At 45.3% G+C, this 21,431-nt stretch overlaps 1 protein-coding gene across 2 annotated transcripts in view; it reads left to right on the top strand.

Moving 5' to 3' along the window:
• The window catches only part of adam9b (ADAM metallopeptidase domain 9b), a 45,609-nt gene extending 24,965 nt beyond the window's left edge, over window positions 1-20,644 (top strand). The window contains exons 12-22 of one of the 2 annotated variants that reach the window (XM_031813159.1): window positions 1,067-1,238; window positions 5,473-5,562; window positions 5,798-5,993; window positions 6,458-6,566; window positions 7,673-7,853; window positions 8,225-8,314; window positions 11,040-11,145; window positions 12,084-12,225; window positions 15,369-15,447; window positions 20,067-20,107; window positions 20,186-20,644. In XM_031813159.1, coding sequence (XP_031669019.1) covers window positions 1,067-1,238; window positions 5,473-5,562; window positions 5,798-5,993; window positions 6,458-6,566; window positions 7,673-7,853; window positions 8,225-8,314; window positions 11,040-11,145; window positions 12,084-12,225; window positions 15,369-15,447; window positions 20,067-20,107; window positions 20,186-20,285 — 1,306 coding nt within the window. In that variant the 3' untranslated portion in view covers window positions 20,286-20,644. Of the gene's footprint in view, window positions 1-1,066; window positions 1,239-5,472; window positions 5,563-5,797; window positions 5,994-6,457; window positions 6,567-7,672; window positions 7,854-8,224; window positions 8,315-11,039; window positions 11,146-12,083; window positions 12,226-15,368; window positions 15,448-20,066; window positions 20,108-20,167 lie in introns of both variants that reach the window. The other variant, XM_031813158.1, reaches the window with a different exon arrangement.
• The last annotated feature ends 787 nt before the right edge of the window (window positions 20,645-21,431 follow it).

Raw genomic sequence — 21,431 nt, 5'->3', positions numbered from 1 at the left:
AGCTGCCCCCCGGTCAACTGTAAGTGCTATTATTGTGAAGAGGAAATGTCTATGAGCAACAACTGCTCAGCCACGAAGTGGTAGGCCATACAAGCTGCCAGAACGGGACCGCAGAGTGCTGGGGCAAGTAGAGCGTAAATATAGTCTGTCCTCGTTTGCGACAGTCATTACAGAGTTCACAACTGCCTCTGGAAGCAACGTCAGCACAAGATGTGTTCATCAAGAGCTTCATGAAATGAGTTTCCATGGCCGAGCAGCCACACACAAGCCTAAGATCACCATGCAATGCCAAGCGTCGGCTGGAGTGGTGTAAAGTTCGCCACCGTTGGACTCTGGAGCAGTGGAAATGCGTTCTCTGAATCACGCTTTTCCATCTGGCAGTCTGACGGACAAATCTGGGTTTGGTGCCAGGAGAACGCTACCTGCCCCAATGCATAGTGCCAACTGTAAAGTTTGGTGGAGGAGGAATAATGGTCTGTTTTTCATGGTTCGGACCCCTTAGTTCCAGTGAAGGGAAATCTTAATGCTACACCATACAATGACACTCTAGACGATTCTGTACTTCCAACTTTGGGGCAACAGTTTGGGGAAAGCCCTTTCCTGTTTCAGCATGACAATGCCCCCATGCACAAAGCGAGGTCCATACAGAAATGGTTTATCGAGATCTGTGTGGAAGAACTTGACTGGCCTGCACAGAGCCCTGACCTCAACCCCATCCATCACCTTTGGGATGAATTAGAACGAATCAAGCCGACTGTGAGCCAGGCCTAATCATCCAAAATCAGTGCCTGACCTCACTAATGCTCTTGTGGCTGAATGGAAGCAAGTACATACAATGTTCCAACATCTAATGGAAAGGCTGGGGAGGCTGTTATAGCAGCAAAGGGGGACCAACTCCATATTAATGCCCATAGTTTTGGAATGAGATGTTTGACGAGCAGGTGTCCACATACTTTTGTCCATATTGATAAGTGTATGTCTCATAGAAACGGAGTCATTGATTGTGACTGATTTGATTGATTCCATCGGTATTCATGTACAGCGTCGTCTGTCTTCCCCTCTCCAGTGGATCCACCCTCTTCAGTGACTGTAGTGCCTCTGACTTTGAGCGCCTGGTCCTGCGTGGAGGAGGGGTGTGTCTGTTGAACCAGCCCTCCCAGTCCAACATCGTCTCTGTGGCTAAATGTGGCAACGGCATGTTAGAGGAAGGAGAGGACTGTGACTGTGGAACACCCCAGGTACTGTCTGACTCACCTGTCTGTCCTTACCTGTCTTCCTGTCTGTCCTTACCTGTCTTCCTGTCTGTCCTGTTGACATGGTGCCTCACCCATGATACTAGTGGGACAAAGTTACCTATTGAATGGCTTTCTGTTATGCTTGATTCGTTGAATCACTCACACATTGAATGGCTTTCTATTATGTTTGATTCGTTGATTCATTCACACATTGAATGGCTTTCTGTTATGTTTGATTCATTGATTCATTCACACATTGAATGGCTTTCTATTATGTTTGATTCGTTGATTCATTCACACATTGAATGGCTTTCTGTTATGTTTGATTCATTGATTCATTCACACATTGAATGGCTTTCTATTATGTTTGATTCGTTGATTCATTCACACATTGAATGGCTTTCTATTATGTTTGATTCGTTGATTCATTCACACATTGAATGGCTTTCTATTATGCTTGACTCGTTGATTCACTCACACGTTGAATCGCTTTCTATTATGCTTGATTCGTTGATTCACTCACACATTGAATGGCTTTCTATTATGCTTGACTCGTTGATTCACTCACACGTTGAATGGCTTTCTATTATAATTGATTCGTTGATTCACTCACACATTGAATGGCTTTCTATTATGCTTGATTCGTTGATTCATTCACTAATTGAATGGCTTTCTATTATGCTTGATTCGTTGATTCATTCACCCATTGATTGATGATTTATAATTGATTCAGAATGGTTTTTCTAATATATATAACATTTCTAATGTTACTTTGTGTTAATGGGAGCTTTGACTGAGTATTTTGGATTCATTAAGGATCCCTATTAGTTCCTGCCAAGGCAGCAGCTACTCTTCCTGGGGTTTATTATGGATCCCTATTAGTTCCTGCCAAGGCAGCAGCTACTCTTCCTGGGGTTTATTATGGATCCCTATTAGTTCCTGCCAAGGCAGCAGCTACTCTTCCTGGGGTTTATTATGGATCCCTATTAGTTCCTGCCAAGGCAGCAGCTACTCTTCCTGGGGTTTATTATGGATCATCATTAGTTCCTGCCAAGGCAGCAGCTACTCTTCCTGGGGTTTATTATGGATCATCATTAGTTCCTGCCAAGGCAGCAGCTACTCTTCCTGGGGTTTATTATGGATCCCTATTAGTTCCTGCCAAGGCAGCAGCTACTCTTCCTGGGGTTTATTATGGATCCCCATTAGTTCCTGCCAAGGCAGCAGCTACTCTTCCTGGGGGTTTATTATGGATCCCCATTAGTTCCTGCCAAGGCAGCAGCTACTCTTCCTGGGGGTTTATTATGGATCCCTATTAGTTCCTGCCAAGACAGCAGCTACTCTTCCTGGGGTTTATTATGGATCCCCATTAGTTCCTGCCAAGGCAGCAGCTACTGTTCCTGGTGTTTATTATGGATCCCCATTAGTTCCTGCCAAGGCAGCAGCTACTCTTCCTGGTGTTTATTATGGATCCCCATTAGTTCCTGCCAAGGCAGCAGCTACTCTTCCTGGGGTTTATTATGGATCCTCATTAGTTCCTGCCAAGGCAGCAGCTACTCTTCCTGGGGTTTATTATGGATCCTCATTAGTTCCTGCCAAGGCAGCAGCTACTCTTCCTGGGGTTTATTATGGATCCCCATTAGTTCCTGCCAAGGCAGCAGCTACTCTTCCTGGGGTTTATAATGGATCCCCATTAGTTCCTGCCAAGGCAGCAGCTACTCTTCCTGGGGTTTATTATGGATCCCCATTAGTTCCTGCCAAGGCAGCAGCTACTGTACCTGAGGTCCAACAACATTAAGGCAGTTAAATATAATTAAACATTTATATTTCAACAGATTTCACAACACATGATGTGTGTTCTCTAAGGCCACTACTTTACAGTTCAAAGTGTGTGTTCTCTAAGGCCACTACTTTACAGTTCAAAGTGTGTGTTCTCTAAGGCCACTACTTTACAGTTCAAAGTGTGTGTTCTCTAAGGCCACTACTTTACAGTTCAAAGTGTGTGTTCTCTAAGGCCACTACTTTACAGTTCAAAGTGTGTGTTCTCGAAGGCCACTACTTTACAGTTCAAAGTTTGTGTCCTCCCAGTCCAACTGTTTCATAAGGTTTATTTGTTTAAAAACAAATCTGATTCTCCTGCTGCATCAGTTACCTGATGTGGAATAGAGTTCCATGTAGTAATGTCTCTATGTAGGACTGTGGAATAGAGGTCCATGTAGTCATGGCTCTATGTAGTTCTGTGGAATAGCGTTCCATGTAGTCATGGCTCTATGTAGTACTGTGGAATAGAGTTCCATGTAGTCATGTCTCTATGTAGTACTGTGGAATAGAGTTCCATGTAGTCATGGCTCTATGTAGTACTGTGGAATAGAGTTCCATGTAGTCATGGCTCTATGTAGTACTGTGGAATAGAGTTCCATGTAGTACTGTGGAATAGAGTTCCATGTAGTCATGTCTCTATGTAGTACTGTGGAATAGAGTTCCATGTAGTCATGGCTCTATGTGGTACTGTGGAATAGAGTTCCATGTAGTCATGGCTCTATGTAGTACTGTGGAATAGAGTTCCATGTAGTCATGTCTCTATGTAGTACTGTGGAATAGAGTTTCATGTAGTCATGGCTCTATGTAGTACTGTGGAATAGAGTTCCATGTAGTCATGGCTCTATGTAGTACTGTGGAATAGAGTTCCATGTAGTCAGGGCTCTATGTAGTACTGTGGAACAGAGTTCCATGTAGTCATGGCTCTATGTAGTACTGTGGAATAGAGTTTCATGTAGTCATGGCTCTATGTCGTACTGTGCACCTCCCAAAGTCTGTCCTGGACTTGGGGACTGTGAAGAGACCTCTGGTGGCATGTCTTGTGGGGTATGACTGGGTGTCTGAGCTGTGTGCTAGTAGTTTAAACAGACCTCTGGTGGCATGTCTTGTGGGGTATGACTGGGTGTCTGAGCTGTGTGCTAGTAGTTTAAACAGACCTCTGGTGGCATGTCTTGTGGGGTATGACTGGGTGTCTGAGCCGTGTGCTAGTAGTTTAAACAGACCTCTGGTGGCATGTCTTGTGGGGTATGACTGGGTGTCTGAGCCGTGTGCTAGTAGTTTAAACAGACCTCTGGTGGCATGTCTTGTGGGGTATGACTGGGTGTCTGAGCTGTGTGCTAGTAGTTTAAACAGACCTCTGGTGGCATGTCTTGTGGGGTATGACTGGGTGTCTGAGCCGTGTGCTAGTAGTTTAAACAGACCTCTGGTGGCATGTCTTGTGGGGTATGACTGGGTGTCTGAGCCGTGTGCTAGTAGTTTAAACAGACCTCTGGTGGCATGTCTTGTGGGGTATGACTGGGTGTCTGAGCCGTGTGCTAGTAGTTTAAACAGACCTCTGGTGGCATGTCTTGTGGGGTATGACTGGGTGTCTGAGCCGTGTGTTAGTAGTTTAAACAGACCTCTGGTGGCATGTCTTGTGGGGTATGTTGGGTGTCTGAGCTGTGTGCTAGTAGTTTAAACAGACCTCTGGTGGCATGTCTTGTGGGGTATGACTGGGTGTCTGAGCCGTGTGCTAGTAGTTTAAACAGACCTCTGGTGGCATGTCTTGTGGGGTATGTTGGGTGTCTGAGCTGTGTGCTAGTAGTTTAAATAGACCTCTGGTGGCATGTCTTGTGGGGTATGTTGGGTGTCTGAGCTGTGTGCTAGTAGTTTAAACAGACCTCTGGTGGCATGTCTTGTGGGGTATGTTGGGTGTCTGAGCTGTGTGCTAGTAGTTTAAACAGACCTCTGGTGGCATGTCTTGTGGGGTATGACTGGGTGTCTGAGCCGTGTGCTAGTAGTTTAAACAGACATGTCAATGCTTCTTACAAATACAAGTAGTGATGAAGTCAATCTCTCCTCTACATTGAGCCAGGGCATATGATTAATATTAGCTCTCTTTGTACATCCAAGGGCCAGCCGTGCAGCCCTGTTCTGAGCCTATTGTAATTTCCCAGGTACAGGCCTGTGGGCCACTTTCCTGTAAGGCTTAGATTGAAGATATGGAAAATAGGAGTGGCAATATCGTTCAATATTATCCTCAGTCATTTTCCATCAAAAATGTCAGACCCAGGTAGCTTGTCATGGTTGATAGACAACACTTTTTAAAGAATTCAAAATTACAAAGCATGTATTTTATAATTCAGTCAGTTATCCATGGATGTGTAGGTTCAGAATTTAGTTTTTGACATGCCTAAGTTTACTAATCTTGCCGATGTTGCAGGAATGTACCAATAAATGCTGTGACGCGGCCACCTGTAAGTTGACCTGGGGATCGGCCTGCGCTCAGGGAGCCTGCTGCAAGGACTGCAAGGTTAGTCCAGCTGCTGTCGGTCTTCAAAACCGTGTGGATTAGGGCGCTACCCAAACCGGACAGAAAATCAATGATTTTCAATTAAAGCAGTTTGTTAGTGGGGGAGGGCCTAGGATTGTGTTGAGCTATTTCGTCAGAGGTTTCAACTTGGGAGGTGTCAACTTTTGATTTTAAATATGAAAACCGATTTTGAAAATGAATGTTTCTCCGGCCTAATTTCTCTCCAATTTTTCAGATCAGCGTGTCAGGGACACCGTGCAGGGGATCTGTCAACTCATGTGACCTCCCAGAATACTGCAACGGCTCCACCTCCTTCTGTCCATCTGACTTCTATATCATGGATGGGCTTCTCTGTGAGAACGACGCGGCGTACTGTTATGAGGGCCGCTGCCAGACCTACGACTACCAATGCAAACATCTTTTTGAAACAGGTACAAAATAAACATATTTATATATTTGATTTATATATATTTTTTATTTTATATATTTTATTTTAATTTTATATATTTAATTTTATATATTTTATTTTTATTTTATTTATTTTATTTTATATATTTTATTTTTATTTATATATTTAATTTTATATATTTAATTTTTATTTTATACATTTTATTTTTATTTCATATATTTATTTTTATTTTATATATTTTATTTTAATTTTATATATTTTATATTCTATATTATATTTTATATTTAATTTAATTTTAATTTTATATATTAATTTTTAATTTTATATATTTTATTTTAATTTTATATATTATATTTTATTTATTTTGATTTTATAAATTATATATTTGAATCAAGAAAGTAACTGTGACCTTGTGACCTGACAGTTAATATTTTCCTTCTTTTATTTCTTAAGTCTGAAATATTTTTGATTTATTTTTCTTCCCAGGTGCAAGCAAAGCAGCAGACATCTGCTTTCAGACGGCTAATCTAAAGGGGGATGCGTTTGGGAACTGTGGAATGACGTCGTCAGGGATCTATGTAAAATGTAGTTTGGCGTAAGTGATCTGAATTTGTCATCGGCATTCATAATTAATGAAAAAGTAAGATGAGAAATGTTTCTTTACAGTTAAGTTCTAGAACACCTACTCATTCCAGGGTTTTTCTTCATTTTTAATATTGTCTACATTGTAGAATAATAGTGAAGACATCAAAACTATGGAATAACACATATGGAATCATGTAGTAACCAAAAAAAGTGTTGGTAGGTTGAGGGAATGTCAAGGCAAAGGGTGGCTCTTAACACATGATGGAAATTTTGACATTCTCATTCTCCCCCCGGGGCGGAGTGTAGAGCCCGGCCCCCCCGGGGCGGAGTGTAGAGCCCGGCCCCCCCGGGGCGGAGTGTAGAGCCCGGCCCCCCCGGGGCGGAGTGTAGAGCCCGGCCCCCCCGGGGCGGAGTGTAGAGCCCGGCCCCCCCGGGGCGGAGTGTAGAGCCCGGCCCCCCCGGGGCGGAGTGTAGAGCCCGGCCCCCCCGGGGCGGAGTGTAGAGCCCGGCCCCCCCGGGGCGGAGTGTAGAGCCCGGCCCCCCCGGGGCGGAGTGTAGAGCCCGGCCCCCCCGGGGCGGAGTGTAGAGCCCGGCCCCCCCGGGGCGGAGTGTAGAGCCCGGCCCCCCGGGGCGGAGTGTAGAGCCGGCCCCCCGGGGCGGAGTGTAGAGCCCGGCCCCCCGGGGTAGAGTGTAGAGCCCGGCCCCCTGGGGCGGAGTGTGGAGCCACTACTGACTCCCTCCCTGCCTCCACTGTGTTACTACTGACTCCCTCCCTGTCTCCACTGTGTTACTACTGACTCCCTCCCTGTCTCCACTGTGTTACTACTGACTCCCTCCCTGTCTCCACTGTGTTACTACTGACTCCCTCCCTGTCTCCACTGTGTTACTACTGACTCCCTCCCTGTCTCCACTGTGTTACTACTGACTCCCTCCCTGTCTCCACTGTGTTACTACTGACTCCCTCCCTGTCTCCACTGTGTTACTACTGACTCCCTCCCTGTCTCCACTGTGTTACTACTGACTCCCTCCCTGTCTCCACTGTGTTACTACTGACTCCCTCCCTGTCTCCACTGTGTTCCTACTGACTCCCTCCCTGTCTCCACTGTGTTCCTGCAGTAATGCCATGTGTGGGAAGGTACAGTGCACTAACGTAAACACCAACAACCCTCCTCCTGGAGGCTCGGTCAGTAACCAGATCATCGATGGTTCTTCGTGTGTCAACGCAGACTTTAACCTGGGCTCTGATGTTCTGGACCCTGCCTATGTCAACCAGGGCAGCCCCTGCACCAAGGGGAAGGTATGATTAGCATTTTTGGTTTCAGTGTCTTCAACTTTGTCCCTTTCTGTCTTTCTAAGATGATGTCACTTCCTCCACAGGGCGGGTGGTGTGTGTGTTGAGCCATTTCTTCCACAGGGCGGGTGGTGTGTGCTGAGCCATTCCTTCCACAGAGCGAGTGGTGTGTGCTGAGCCATTCCTTCCACAGAGCGAGTGGTGTGTGCTGAGCCATTCCTTCCACAGAGCGAGTGGTGTGTGCTGAGCCATTCCTTCCACAGTGTGGGTGGTGTGTACTGAGGCGGCAGGACAACCATAATGCTTTGTAGTCATTGCTATGGGAGGTTTGTTTGAATCCAGAGATAATATCCAGGACTCCTCTCTTTTTCTTCCAGGCCTGCCTTGACTTCCAGTGTGTGAATGCCTCAGCTCTACTGTCTGTGGACCTCGACTGTGACGCCAACAACACATGTAACAGCCGGGGGGTAAGAGAAGGTCTCACCCACAGGTGGCAGGGTAGCCTAGTGGTTAGAGTGTAGAGGCGGCAGGGTAGCCTAGTGGTTAGAGTGTAGAGGCGGCAGGGTAGCCTAGTGGTTAGAGTGTAGAGGCGGCAGGGTAGCCTAGTGGTTAGAGTGTAGAGGCGGCAGGGTAGCCTAGTGGTTAGAGTGTAGAGGCGGCAGGGTAGCCTAGTGGTTAGAGTGTAGAGGCGGCAGGGTAGCCTAGTGGTTAGAGTGTAGAGGCGGCAGGGTAGCCTAGTGGTTAGAGTGTAGACGCGGCAGGGTAGCCTAGTGGTTAGAGTGTAGAGGCGGCAGGGTAGCCTAGTGGTTGGAGTGTAGAGGCGGCAGGGTAGCCTAGTGGTTGGAGTGTAGAGGCGGCAGGGTAGCCTAGTGGTTAGAGTGTAGAGGCGGCAGGGTAGCCTAGTGGTTAGAGTGTAGAGGCGGCAGGGTAGCCTAGTGGTTAGAGTGTAGAGGCGGCAGGGTAGCCTAGTGGTTAGAGTGTAGAGGCGGCAGGGTAGCCTAGTGGTTAGAGTGTAGAGGCGGCAGGGTAGCCTAGTGGTTAGAGTGTAGAGGCGGCAGGGTAGCCTAGTGGTTAGAGTGTAGAGGCGGCAGGGTAGCCTAGTGGTTAGAGTGTAGAGGCGGCAGGGTAGCCTAGTGGTTAGAGTGTAGAGGCGGCAGGGTAGCCTAGTGGTTAGAGTGTAGAGGCGGCAGGGTAGCCTAGTGGTTAGAGTGTAGAGGCGGCAGGGTAGCCTAGTGGTTAGAGTGTAGAGGCGGCAGGGTAGCCTAGTGGTTAGAGTGTAGAGGCGGCAGGGTAGCCTAGTGGTTAGAGTGTAGAGGCGGCAGGGTAGCCTAGTGGTTAGAGTGTAGAGGCGGCAGGGTAGCCTAGTGGTTAGAGTGTAGAGGCGGCAGGGTAGCCTAGTGGTTAGAGTGTAGAGGCGGCAGGGTAGCCTAGTGGTTAGAGTGTAGAGGCGGCAGGGTAGCCTAGTGGTTAGAGTGTAGAGGCGGCAGGGTAGCCTAGTGGTTAGAGTGTAGAGGCGGCAGGGTAGCCTAGTGGTTAGAGTGTAGAGGCGGCAGGGTAGCCTAGTGGTTAGAGTGTAGAGGCGGCAGGGTAGCCTAGTGGTTAGAGTGTAGAGGCGGCAGGGTAGCCTAGTGGTTAGAGTGTAGAGGCGGCAGGGTAGCCTAGTGGTTAGAGTGTAGAGGCGGCAGGGTAGCCTAGTGGTTAGAGTGTAGAGGCGGCAGGGTAGCCTAGTGGTTAGAGTGTAGAGGCGGCAGGGTAGCCTAGTGGTTAGAGTGTAGAGGCGGCAGGGTAGCCTAGTGGTTAGAGTGTAGAGGCGGCAGGGTAGCCTAGTGGTTAGAGTGTAGAGGCGGCAGGGTAGCCTAGTGGTTAGAGTGTAGAGGCGGCAGGGTAGCCTAGTGGTTAGAGTGTAGAGGCGGCAGGGTAGCCTAGTGGTTAGAGTGTAGAGGCGGCAGGGTAGCCTAGTGGTTAGAGTGTAGAGGCGGCAGGGTAGCCTAGTGGTTAGAGTGTAGAGGCGGCAGGGTAGCCTAGTGGTTAGAGTGTAGAGGCGGCAGGGTAGCCTAGTGGTTAGAGTGTAGAGGCGGCAGGGTAGCCTAGTGGTTAGAGTGTAGAGGCGGCAGGGTAGCCTAGTGGTTAGAGTGTAGAGGCGGCAGGGTAGCCTAGTGGTTAGAGTGTAGAGGCGGCAGGGTAGCCTAGTGGTTAGAGTGTAGAGGCGGCAGGGTAGCCTAGTGGTTAGAGTGTAGAGGCGGCAGGGTAGCCTAGTGGTTAGAGTGTAGAGGCGGCAGGGTAGCCTAGTGGTTAGAGTGTAGAGGCGGCAGGGTAGCCTAGTGGTTAGAGTGTAGAGGCGGCAGGGTAGCCTAGTGGTTAGAGTGTAGAGGCGGCAGGGTAGCCTAGTGGTTAGAGTGTAGAGGCGGCAGGGTAGCCTAGTGGTTAGAGTGTAGAGGCGGCAGGGTAGCCTAGTGGTTAGAGTGTAGAGGCGGCAGGGTAGCCTAGTGGTTAGAGTGTAGAGGCGGCAGGGTAGCCTAGTGGTTAGAGTGTAGAGGCGGCAGGGTAGCCTAGTGGTTAGAGTGTAGAGGCGGCAGGGTAGCCTAGTGGTTAGAGTGTAGAGGCGGCAGGGTAGCCTAGTGGTTAGAGTGTAGAGGCGGCAGGGTAGCCTAGTGGTTAGAGTGTAGAGGCGGCAGGGTAGCCTAGTGGTTAGAGCGTAGAGGCGGCAGGGTAGCCTAGTGGTTAAACTAGGAAACTGAAGGTTGCAAGTTCAAACCCCCGAGCTGACAAGGTACAAATCTGTCGTTCAGCCCCTGAACAGGCAGTTAACCCACTGTTCCTAGGCCGTCATTGAAAATAAGAATTTGTTCTTAACTGACTTGCCTAGTTAAATAAAGGTTAAATAAAAAATTCTCGTGATACAGGCCATCTGATTGGCTCTTCTGGGGAGAGATCTCACCCTCTAGAAGGGGTTGGGTACATCACGTTTTACAGGCCATCTGATTGGCTCTTCTGGGGAGAGATCTCACCCTCTAGAAGGGGGTTGGGTACATTACGTGATACAGGCCATCTGATTGGCTCTTCTGGGGAGGGATCTCACCCTCTAGAAGGGGGTTGGATACATTACGCGATACAGGCCATCAGATTGGCTCTTCTGGGGAGTCAAGACCAGTGTCTATTGTATTGGTTGGTTGATTAGTTCATCTCCCCCAGGTGTGTAACAACCAGGGCCACTGCCACTGTAATGACGGCTGGGGACCTCCTAACTGTGCCAAGTCAGGGAGAGGGGGCAGTGTGGACAGCGGGCCTGCACAGATAGGTAATCTTCACTGCACACCTTTCCTGTCTCTACCTGCCTGTCATTATAGACAGGTAATCTTCACTGCACACCTTTCCTCCCTCTACCTGCCTGTCATTATAGACAGGTACTGTTCACTGCACACCTTTCCTGTCTCTACCTGCCTGTCATTATAGACAGGTACTGTTCACTGCACACCTTTCCTGTCTCTACCTGCCTTTCATTATAGACAGGTACTGTTCACTGCACACCTTTCCTGTCTCTACCTGCCTGTCATTATAGACAGGTACTGTTCACTGCACACCTTTCCTGTCTCTACCTGCCTGTCATTATAGACAGGTAATCTTCACTGCACACCTTTCCTCCCTCTACCTGCCTGTCATTATAGACAGGTACTGTTCACTGCACACCTTTCCTGTCTCTACCTGCCTGTCATTATAGACAGGTACTGTTCACTGCACACCTTTCCTGTCTCTACCTGCCTGTCATTATAGACAGGTACTGTTCACTGCACACCTTTCCTGTCTCTACCTGCCTGTCATTATAGACAGGTACTGTTCACTGCACACCTTTCCTGTCTCTACCTGCCTTTCATTATAGACAGGTACTGTTCACTGCACACCTTTCCTGTCTCTACCTGCCTGTCATTATAGACAGGTACTGTTCACTGCACACCTTTCCTGTCTACCTGCCTGTCATTATAGACGGGTACTGTTCACTGCACACCTTTCCTGTCTACCTGCCTGTCATTATAGACAGGTACTGTTCACTGCTCACTCATTCCCTGAGGGACGGCATGCTGACCTTCACTAATAACTATCACTCTGCTGCTCCCAGATTATTCCATGAGGGACGGCCTGCTGACCTTCACTAATAACTATCACTCTGCTGCTCCCAGATTATTCCCTGAGGGACGGCCTGCTGACCTTCACTAATAACTATCACTCTGCTGCTCCCAGATTATTCCCTGAGGGACGGCCTGCTGATCTTCTTCCTGCTGGTGGTTCCCATCCTGGTCCTGCTGGTATTAGTGCTGCTCTATGTGTTCAGAAGGGATACCCTGGAAAGATGCCTCAAAGGACCACGCTCCAGACGCTCTAGGTAAACACTGTCTATCACCACGCTCTAGGTAAACACTGTCTATCACCACGCTCTAGGTAAACACTGTCTATCACCACGCTCCAGACGCTCTAGGTAAACACTGTCTATCACCACGCTCCAGACGCTCTAGGTAAACACTGTCTATCACCACGCTCCAGACGCTCTAGGTAAACACTGTCTATCACCACGCTCTAGGTAAACACTGTCTATCACCACGCTCTAGGTAAACACTGTCTATCACCACGCTCTAGGTAAACACTGTCTATCACCACGCTCCAGGTAAACACTGTCTATCACCACGCTCCAGGTAAACACTGTCTATCACCACGCTCCAGGTAAACACTGTCTATCACCACGCTCTAGGTAAACACTGTCTATCACCACGCTCCAGACGCTCTAGGTAAACACTGTCTATCACCACGCTCTAGGTAAACACTGTCTATCACCACGCTCTAGGTAAACACTGTCTATCACCACGCTCCAGATGCTCTAGGTAAACACTGTCTATCACCACGCTCCAGGTAAACACTGTCTATCACCACCCTCCAGACGCTCTAGGTAAACACTGTCTATCACCACGCTCTAGGTAAACACTGTCTATCACCACGCTCCAGACGCTCTAGGTAAACACTGTCTATCACCACGCTCTAGGTAAACACTGTCTATCACCACGCTCCAGGCGCTCTAGGTAAACACTGTCTATCACCACGCTCTAGGTAAACACTGTCTATCACCACGCTCTAGGTAAACACTGTCTATCACCACGCTCTAGGTAAACACTGTCTATCACCACGCTCCAGACGCTCTAGGTAAACACTGTCTATCACCACGCTCCAGATGCTCTAGGTAAACACTGTCTATCACCACGCTCCAGGTAAACACTGTCTATCACCACCCTCCAGACGCTCTAGGTAAACACTGTCTATCACCACGCTCTAGGTAAACACTGTCTATCACCACGCTCCAGACGCTCTAGGTAAACACTGTCTATCACCACGCTCCAGACGCTCTAGGTAAACACTGTCTATCACCACGCTCCAGACGCTCTAGGTAAACACTGTCTATCACCACGCTCCAGATGCTCTAGGTAAACACTGTCTATCACCACGCTCTAGGTAAACACTGTCTATCACCACGCTCTAGGTAAACACTGTCTATCACCACGCTCTAGGTAAACACTGTCTATCACCACGCTCCAGACGCTCTAGGTAAACACTGTCTATCACCACGCTCCAGGTAAACCCAGTCGTGGATATAAACAGTCTATCACCACGCTCCAGGTAAACCCAGTCGTGGATATAAACAGTCTATCACCACGCTCCAGGTAAACCCAGTCGTGGATATAAACAGTCTATCACCACGCTCCAGGTAAACCCAGTCGTGGATATAAACAGTCTATCACCACGCTCCAGGTAAACCCAGTCGTGGATATAAACAGTCTATCACCACGCTCCAGGTAAACCCAGTCGTGGATATAAACAGTCTATCACCACGGTTTCATCCACAGTTTGTGAGTAAAGTCATTATTTTTTATTTTTTATTATCATGACAGCTGTGATGGAAACAAAACGTGGAAACATTGAAGTTGACATTTTTATTCGTTACACGAATACTTGAGCGAAGAAGTACATTTTGTTGTGCTCTGTCATCACGTACTGGTTTCTATCAGCAAAAAGTATATTATAGATATATATATCTAGAAACACCACCGGTGGGGAAAATGCATATTTTTGTAATGCGGATTCTAGAGTATTCCTCTGAAATTCTATCGCTAATTGGATGGACACCTAGCTATGGAAACTTACAGTTGAAGTTGGAAGTTTACATACACTTTAGGCCAAATTACATTTGAACTCAGTTTTTCACAATTCTTGACATTTAATCAGAGTAAAAATTCCCTGTTTTAGGTCAGTTAGGATCCCCACTTTCATTTAACAATGTGAAATGTCAGAATAATAGGAGAGAGAAGGATTTATATCAGCTTGTATTTCTTTCATCACATTCCCAGTGAGTCAGAAGTTTACATACACTCAATTAGTATTTGGTAGCATTGCCTTTTAAATTGTTTAACTTCGGTCAAATGTTTTGGGTAGCCTTCCACAAGCTTTCCACAATAAGTTGGCTGAATTTTGTCCCATTCCTCCTGACAGAGCTGGTGTAACTGAGTCAGGTTTGTAGGCCTCCTTGCTCAAACACGCTTTCAGTTCTGCCCACAAATGTTCTATAGGATTGAGGTCAGGGCTTTGTGATGGCCACTCCAATACAGTGACTCTGTTGTCCTTAAGCCGTTTTGTGACAACTTTGGAAGTATGTTTGGGGTCATTGTCCATTTGGAAGACCCATTTGCGACAAAGCTTTAATTTCCTGACTGATGTCTTGAAATGTTGCTTCAATATATTTACATAATTTCCCTCCCTCATGAAGCCGTCTATTTTGTGAAGTGCACCAGTCCCTCCTGCAGCAAAGCACCCCCACAACATGATGCTGCCACCCCCGTGCTTCACAGTTGGGATAGTGTTCTTCGGCTTGCAAGCCTCCCCCTTTTTCCTCCAAACATAACGATGGTCATTACGGCCAAACAGTTCTATTTTTGTTTCATCAGCCCAGATGACATTTCTCCAAAAAGTATGATCTTTGTCCCCATGTGCAGTTGCAAACCGCAGTCTGGCTTTATGGCTGGTTTTGGAGCAGTGGCTTCTTCCTTGCTGAGCGGCCTTTCAGGTTATGTTGATATAGGACTCATCAGAAGCTTCTAAAGCCGTGACATCATTTTCTGGAATTTCCCAAGCTCTTTCCCAAACTAAGAAATTAGTGGAGTGGTTGATAAATGAGTTTTAATGACTCCAACCCAAGTGTATGTAAACTTCCAACTTCAACTGTAGTTTATGGACACCTAGATTATGAACCAACGAAATGTCAATAAAGATTCTTGTCTCTGTAAATTGGGTTCATCTCATCACAAAACTGTCCAAACCTAGATGGTGGCACTTCTCTGATTAGTTTAACAGGTTGTGTGACATAGAATTTGTATGAGATTAAACGCATATAGTATGTATATATATATACATATAGTATGTCAAACTGGGTGACTTTCTCTGGGTCACAGCTGTTGTATTTCACATGATGATTTCTAATGTACGCAGGTCAGGAAACACAGCGAATGGCAATGCCCCGAAACAACCAACTACACAACCTCCAGCAACACAGGCCCAACCCCCTCAGGTAAACTGTTACCCCAGCAACACAGGCCCCACCCCCTCGGGTCAAACTGTTCCCCCAGCAACACAGGCCCCACCCCCTCGGGTCAAACTGTTCCCCCAGCAACACAGGCCCCACCCCCTCGGGTCAAACTGTTCCACTACATGTACAGTGGGATCTAATATTGACACCCTTGATAAAAATGAGTCTATCTCTGGACTTGAAATCCATTGAAAACCTGTGGTTTGAATTGAGGAGGGTAGTATACAAGAGCAGACAGAGGATATCAAGGATCTGTATGGAGGCCTGGTTTAAGATCCCTCCTAATGCATTGTTGGCTAAGGGCTTGTCAGTCAGCATTTCACTGTGAGGTCAACTACACCTGTTGTATTCGACATTTCACTGTAAGGTCTACTACACCTGTTGTATTCAGCATTTCACTGTGAGGTCTACTACACCTGTTGTATTCAGCATTTCACTGTGAGGTCAACTACACCTGTTGTATTCGACATTTCACTGTAAGGTCTACTACACCTGTTGTATTCAGCATTTCACTGTGAGGTCTACTACACCTGTTGTATTCAGCATTTCACTGTGAGGTCAACTACACCTGTTGTATTCGACATTTCACTGTAAGGTCTACTACACCTGTTGTATTCAGCATTTCACTGTAAGGTCAACTACACCTGTTGTATTCAGCATTTCACTGTAAGGTCAACTACACCTGTTGTATTCAGCATTTCACTGTAAGGTCAACTACACCTGTTGTATTCAGCATTTCACTGTAAGGTCAACTACACCTGTTGTATTCAGCATTTCACTGTAAGGTCAACTACACCTGTTGTATTCAGCATTTCACTGTAAGGTCAACTACACCTGTTGTATTCAGCATTTCACTGTAAGGTCAACTACACCTGTTGTATTCAGCATTTCACTGTGAGGTCTACTACACCTGTTGTATTCAGCATTTCACTGTGAGGTCTACTACACCTGTTGTATTCAGCATTTCACTGTGAGGTCAACTACACCTGTTGTATTCAGCATTTCACTGTAAGGTCTACTACACCTGTTGTATTCAGCATTTCACTGTAAGGTCTACTACACCTGTTGTATTCAGCATTTCACTGTAAGGTCAACTACACCTGTTGTATTCAGCATTTCACTGTAAGGTCAACTACACCTGTTGTATTCAGCATTTCACTGTGAGGTCTACTACACCTGTTGTATTCAGCATTTCACTGTAAGGTCAACTACACCTGTTGTATTCAGCATTTCACTGTAAGGTCAACTACACCTGTTGTATTCAGCATTTCACTGTAAGGTCTACTACACCTGTTGTATTCAGCATTTCACTGTAAGGTCAACTACACCTGTTGTATTCAGCATTTCACTGTAAGGTCAACTACACCTGTTGTATTCAGCATTTCACTGTAAGGTCAACTACACCTGTTGTATTCAGCATTTCACTGTAAGGTCAACTACACCTGTTGTATTCAGCATTTCACTGTGAGGTCTACTACACCTGTTGTATTCAGCATTTCACTGTAAGGTCAACTACACCTGTTGTATTCAGCATTTCACTGTAAGGTCAACTACACCTGTTGTATTCAGCATTTCACTGTAAGGTCAACTACACCTGTTGTATTCAGCATTTCACTGTGAGGTCTACTACACCTGTTGTATTCAGCATTTCACTGTGAGGTCTACTACACCTGTTGTATTCAGCATTTCACTGTAAGGTCAACTACACCTGTTGTATTCAGCATTTCACTGTAAGGTCAACTACACCTGTTGTATTCAGCATTTCACTGTGAGGTCTACTACACCTGTTGTATTCAGCATTTCACTGTGAGGTCTACTACACCTGTTGTATTCAGCATTTCACTGTAAGGTCTACTACACCTGTTGTATTCAGCATTTCACTGTAAGGTCTACTACACCTGTTGTATTCAGCATTTCACTGTAAGGTCTACTACACCTGTTGTATTCACCAGTTCACTGTAAGGTCAACTACACCTGTTGTATTCAGCATTTCACTGTGAGGTCTACTACACCTGTTGTATTCAGCATTTCACTGTAAGGTCTACTACACCTGTTGTATTCAGCATTTCACTGTGAGGTCTACTACACCTGTTGTATTCAGCATTTCACTGTGAGGTCTACTACACCTGTTGTATTCAGCATTTCACTGTAAGGTCTACTACACCTGTTGTATTCAGCATTTCCCTGTAAGGTCTACTACACCTGTTGTATTCAGCATTTCACTGTAAGGTCTACTACACCTGTTGTATTCAGCATTTCACTGTAAGGTCTACTACACCTGTTGTATTCAGCATTTCACTGTACGGTCTACTACACCTGTTGTATTCAGCATTTCACTGTAAGGTCAACTACACCTGTTGTATTCAGCATTTCACTGTAAGGTCAACTACACCTGTTGTATTCAGCATTTCACTGTAAGGTCAACTACACCTGTTGTATTCAGCATTTCACTGTGAGGTCTACTACACCTGTTGTATTCAGCATTTCACTGTAAGGTCAACTACACCTGTTGTATTCAGCATTTCACTGTAAGGTCAACTACACCTGTTGTATTCAGCATTTCACTGTAAGGTCAACTACACCTGTTGTATTCAGCATTTCACTGTAAGGTCAACTACACCTGTTGTATTCAGCATTTCACTGTAAGGTCTACTACACCTGTTGTATTCAGCATTTCACTGTAAGGTCTACTACACCTGTTGTATTCAGCATTTCACTGTGAGGTCTACTACACCTGTTGTATTCAGCATTTCACTGTGAGGTCAACTACACCTGTTGTATTCAGCATTTCACTGTAAGGTCTACTACACCTGTTGTATTCAGCATTTCACTGTAAGGTCTACTACACCTGTTGTATTCAGCATTTCACTGTAAGGTCTACTACACCTGTTGTATTCAGCATTTCCCTGTAAGGTCTACTACACCTGTTGTATTCAGCATTTCATGTGACAAATATGTGTTCTCCAACTCATAAAACATTCTAGAAAAATGCTCAGTGCTGTTATCCTCGCAAAGTGAGGTATTGGAAACAGGGGTGTACATTTTTACCCTACCTTTTTGAGAATTTTTTTATTTTTGCGTACAATATAGCTCAATATTTTAATGATTTATTTTATAGAGATTTTTTGCTCCTTTTTGTTAAGGGGAAGGGGGTAAATCATTTCAGACCCTGCTATGTCTTTATTGAGGGGGTAAATCATTTCAGACCCTGCTATGTCTTTATTGAGGGGGTAAATCATTTCAGACCCTGCTATGTCTTTATTGAGGGGGTAAATCATTTCAGACCCTGCTATGTCTTTATTGAGGGGGTAAATCATTTCAGACCCTGCTATGTCTTTATTGAGGGGGTAAATCATTTCAGACCCTGCTATGTCTTTATTGAGGGGGTAAATCATTTCAGACCCTGCTATGTCTTTATTGAGGGGGTAAATCATTTCAGACCCTGCTATGTCTTTATTGAGGGGGTAAATCATTTCAGACCCTGCTATGTCTTTATTGAGGGGGTAAATCATTTCAGACCCTGCTATGTCTTTATTGAGGGGGTAAATCATTTCAGACCCTGCTATGTCTTTATTGAGGGGGTAAATCATTTCAGACCCTGCTATGTCTTTATTGAGGGGGTAAATCATTTCAGACCCTGCTATGTCTTTATTGAGGGGGTAAATCATTTCAGACCCTGCTATGTCTTTATTGAGGGGGTAAATCATTTCAGACCCTGCTATGTCTTTATTGAGGGGGTAAATCATTTCAGACCCTGCTATGTCTTTATTGAGGGGGTAAATCATTTCAGACCCTGCTATGTCTTTATTGAGGGGGTAAATCATTTCAGACCCTGCTATGTCTTTATTGAGGGGGTAAATCATTTCAGACCCTGCTATGTCTTTATTGAGGGGGTAAATCATTTCAGACCCTGCTATGTCTTTATTGAGGGGGTAAATCATTTCAGACCCTGCTATGTCTTTATTGAGGGGGTAAATCATTTCAGACCCTGCTATGTCTTTATTGAGGGGGTAAATCATTTCAGACCCTGCTATGTCTTTATTGAGGGGGTAAATCATTTCAGACCCTGCTATGTCTTTATTGAGGGGGTAAATCATTTCAGACCCTGCTATGTCTTTATTGAGGGGGTAAATCATTTCAGACCCTGCTATGTCTTTATTGAGGGGGTAAATCATTTCAGACCCTGCTATGTCTTAAATGGGACAGGATCCAGAACTGAGCAGGTTTTTCCATCAACTGCCATCATGGTCAAAGTTTGCAGGGAAATCATATTTTTGAAGGGATTAAACCTAAAACCTCAAACATGTCTGGTTGGACCTCTAGCCTGGTCATGGGAGTGGGCTATACAACACAAACAGATCTAGCCTGGTCATGGGAGTGGGCTATACAACACAAACAGACCTAGCCTGGTCATGGGAGTGGGCTATACAACACAAACAGACCTAGCCTGGTCATGGGAGTGGGCTATACAACACAAACAGGCCTAGCCTGGCCATGGGATTGGGCTATACAACACAAACAGATCTAGGACCTTTTCCAGTATGTGACTTATTAACCAGTTTACGTGTGGTAGTAATTCTGCTCTCTTCATCTGTTTCCAGCCAATGCCTACATATCCACCATCCTCTACCTCAGGACCCAGGTATTAATGCTTTATCGTAGCATATTAGTTGTATGTTTTATTTGTTAATGTTGATTTTAGTTTTAATATGCCACTTAGGTATGGAGAAAACAACAATTGGAACCAACCTCCTGCCTCCCAGCCACCTCTCCCCCAGCAAGGCCCAGGTGTTCCCAAACCCATCCCTCCTAAGCATTAACCCTGACAGGAACACCCCTTCGAACATAATGGGGGGGCTCTTCCCTTATTCGTTATTGTAAATTTCATATTTTGTATTTTACTCACATTTTGTATGTTTGTTTGTGGATATCTAAAAATAATAATAATAATTTTAAAAAACATTTTATTGCAGGAACATGATTTGGTGACAGAGACTTTTTAAGATATTGCCTTTTTACATAATTACTATGCAAATGAAGGTAACATATTTTGTAATAAAAATATACATATTGTTGATATTGTTCAGTTCCAGAAAGGCTCCATTTATTTTTATGAGCAGGTTTACAAGATTTAAAACATATATTTTAATGCTACTCATAATAAACATGTAATATAATATTTCCTGCCTTATTGTCCATTGTTTTATTAGGCCAATCTTACAGTAGAATATTACCAGAGTTTCTAAACCCAGAGGCGCAACATCGCGACATTTCTAGTAACGCTTATTGTCCATTGTTTTATTAGGCCAATCTTACAGTAGAATATTACCAGAGTTACTAAACCCAGAGGCGCAACATCGCGACATTTCTAGTAACGCTTATTGTCCATTGTTTTATTAGGCCAATCTTACAGTAGAATATTACCAGAGTTACTAAACCCAGAGGCGCAACATCGCGACATTTCTAGTAACGCTTATTGTCCATTGTTTTATTAGGCCAATCTTACAGTAGAATATTACCAGAGTTACTAAACCCAGAGGCGCAACATCGCGACATTTCTAGTAACGCTTATTGTCCATTGTTTTATTAGGCCAATCTTACAGTAGAATATTACCTGAGTTTCTAAACCCAGAGGCGCAACATCGCGACATTTCTAGTAACGCTTATTGTCCATTGTTTTATTAGGCCAATCTTACAGTAGAATATTACCAGAGTTACTAAACCCAGAGGCGCAACATCGCGACATTTCTAGTAACGCTTATTGTCCATTGTTTTATTAGGCCAATCTTACAGTAGAATATTACCAGAGTTACTAAACCCAGAGGCGCAACATCGCGACATTTCTAGTAACGCTTATTGTCCATTGTTTTATTAGGCCAATCTTACAGTAGAATATTACCAGAGTTTCTAAACCCAGAGGCGCAACATCGCGACATTTCTAGTAACGCTTATTGTCCATTGTTTTA

Source organism: Oncorhynchus kisutch, unplaced genomic scaffold (genome assembly GCF_002021735.2).
Source record: "Oncorhynchus kisutch isolate 150728-3 unplaced genomic scaffold, Okis_V2 Okis04b-Okis11a_hom, whole genome shotgun sequence".
In the NCBI taxonomy this organism is placed as follows: Eukaryota; Metazoa; Chordata; class Actinopteri; order Salmoniformes; family Salmonidae; genus Oncorhynchus; species Oncorhynchus kisutch.
The sequence above is the reverse complement of the archived record's forward strand: the minus strand, read 5'-3'. Positions and strand labels throughout refer to the sequence as shown.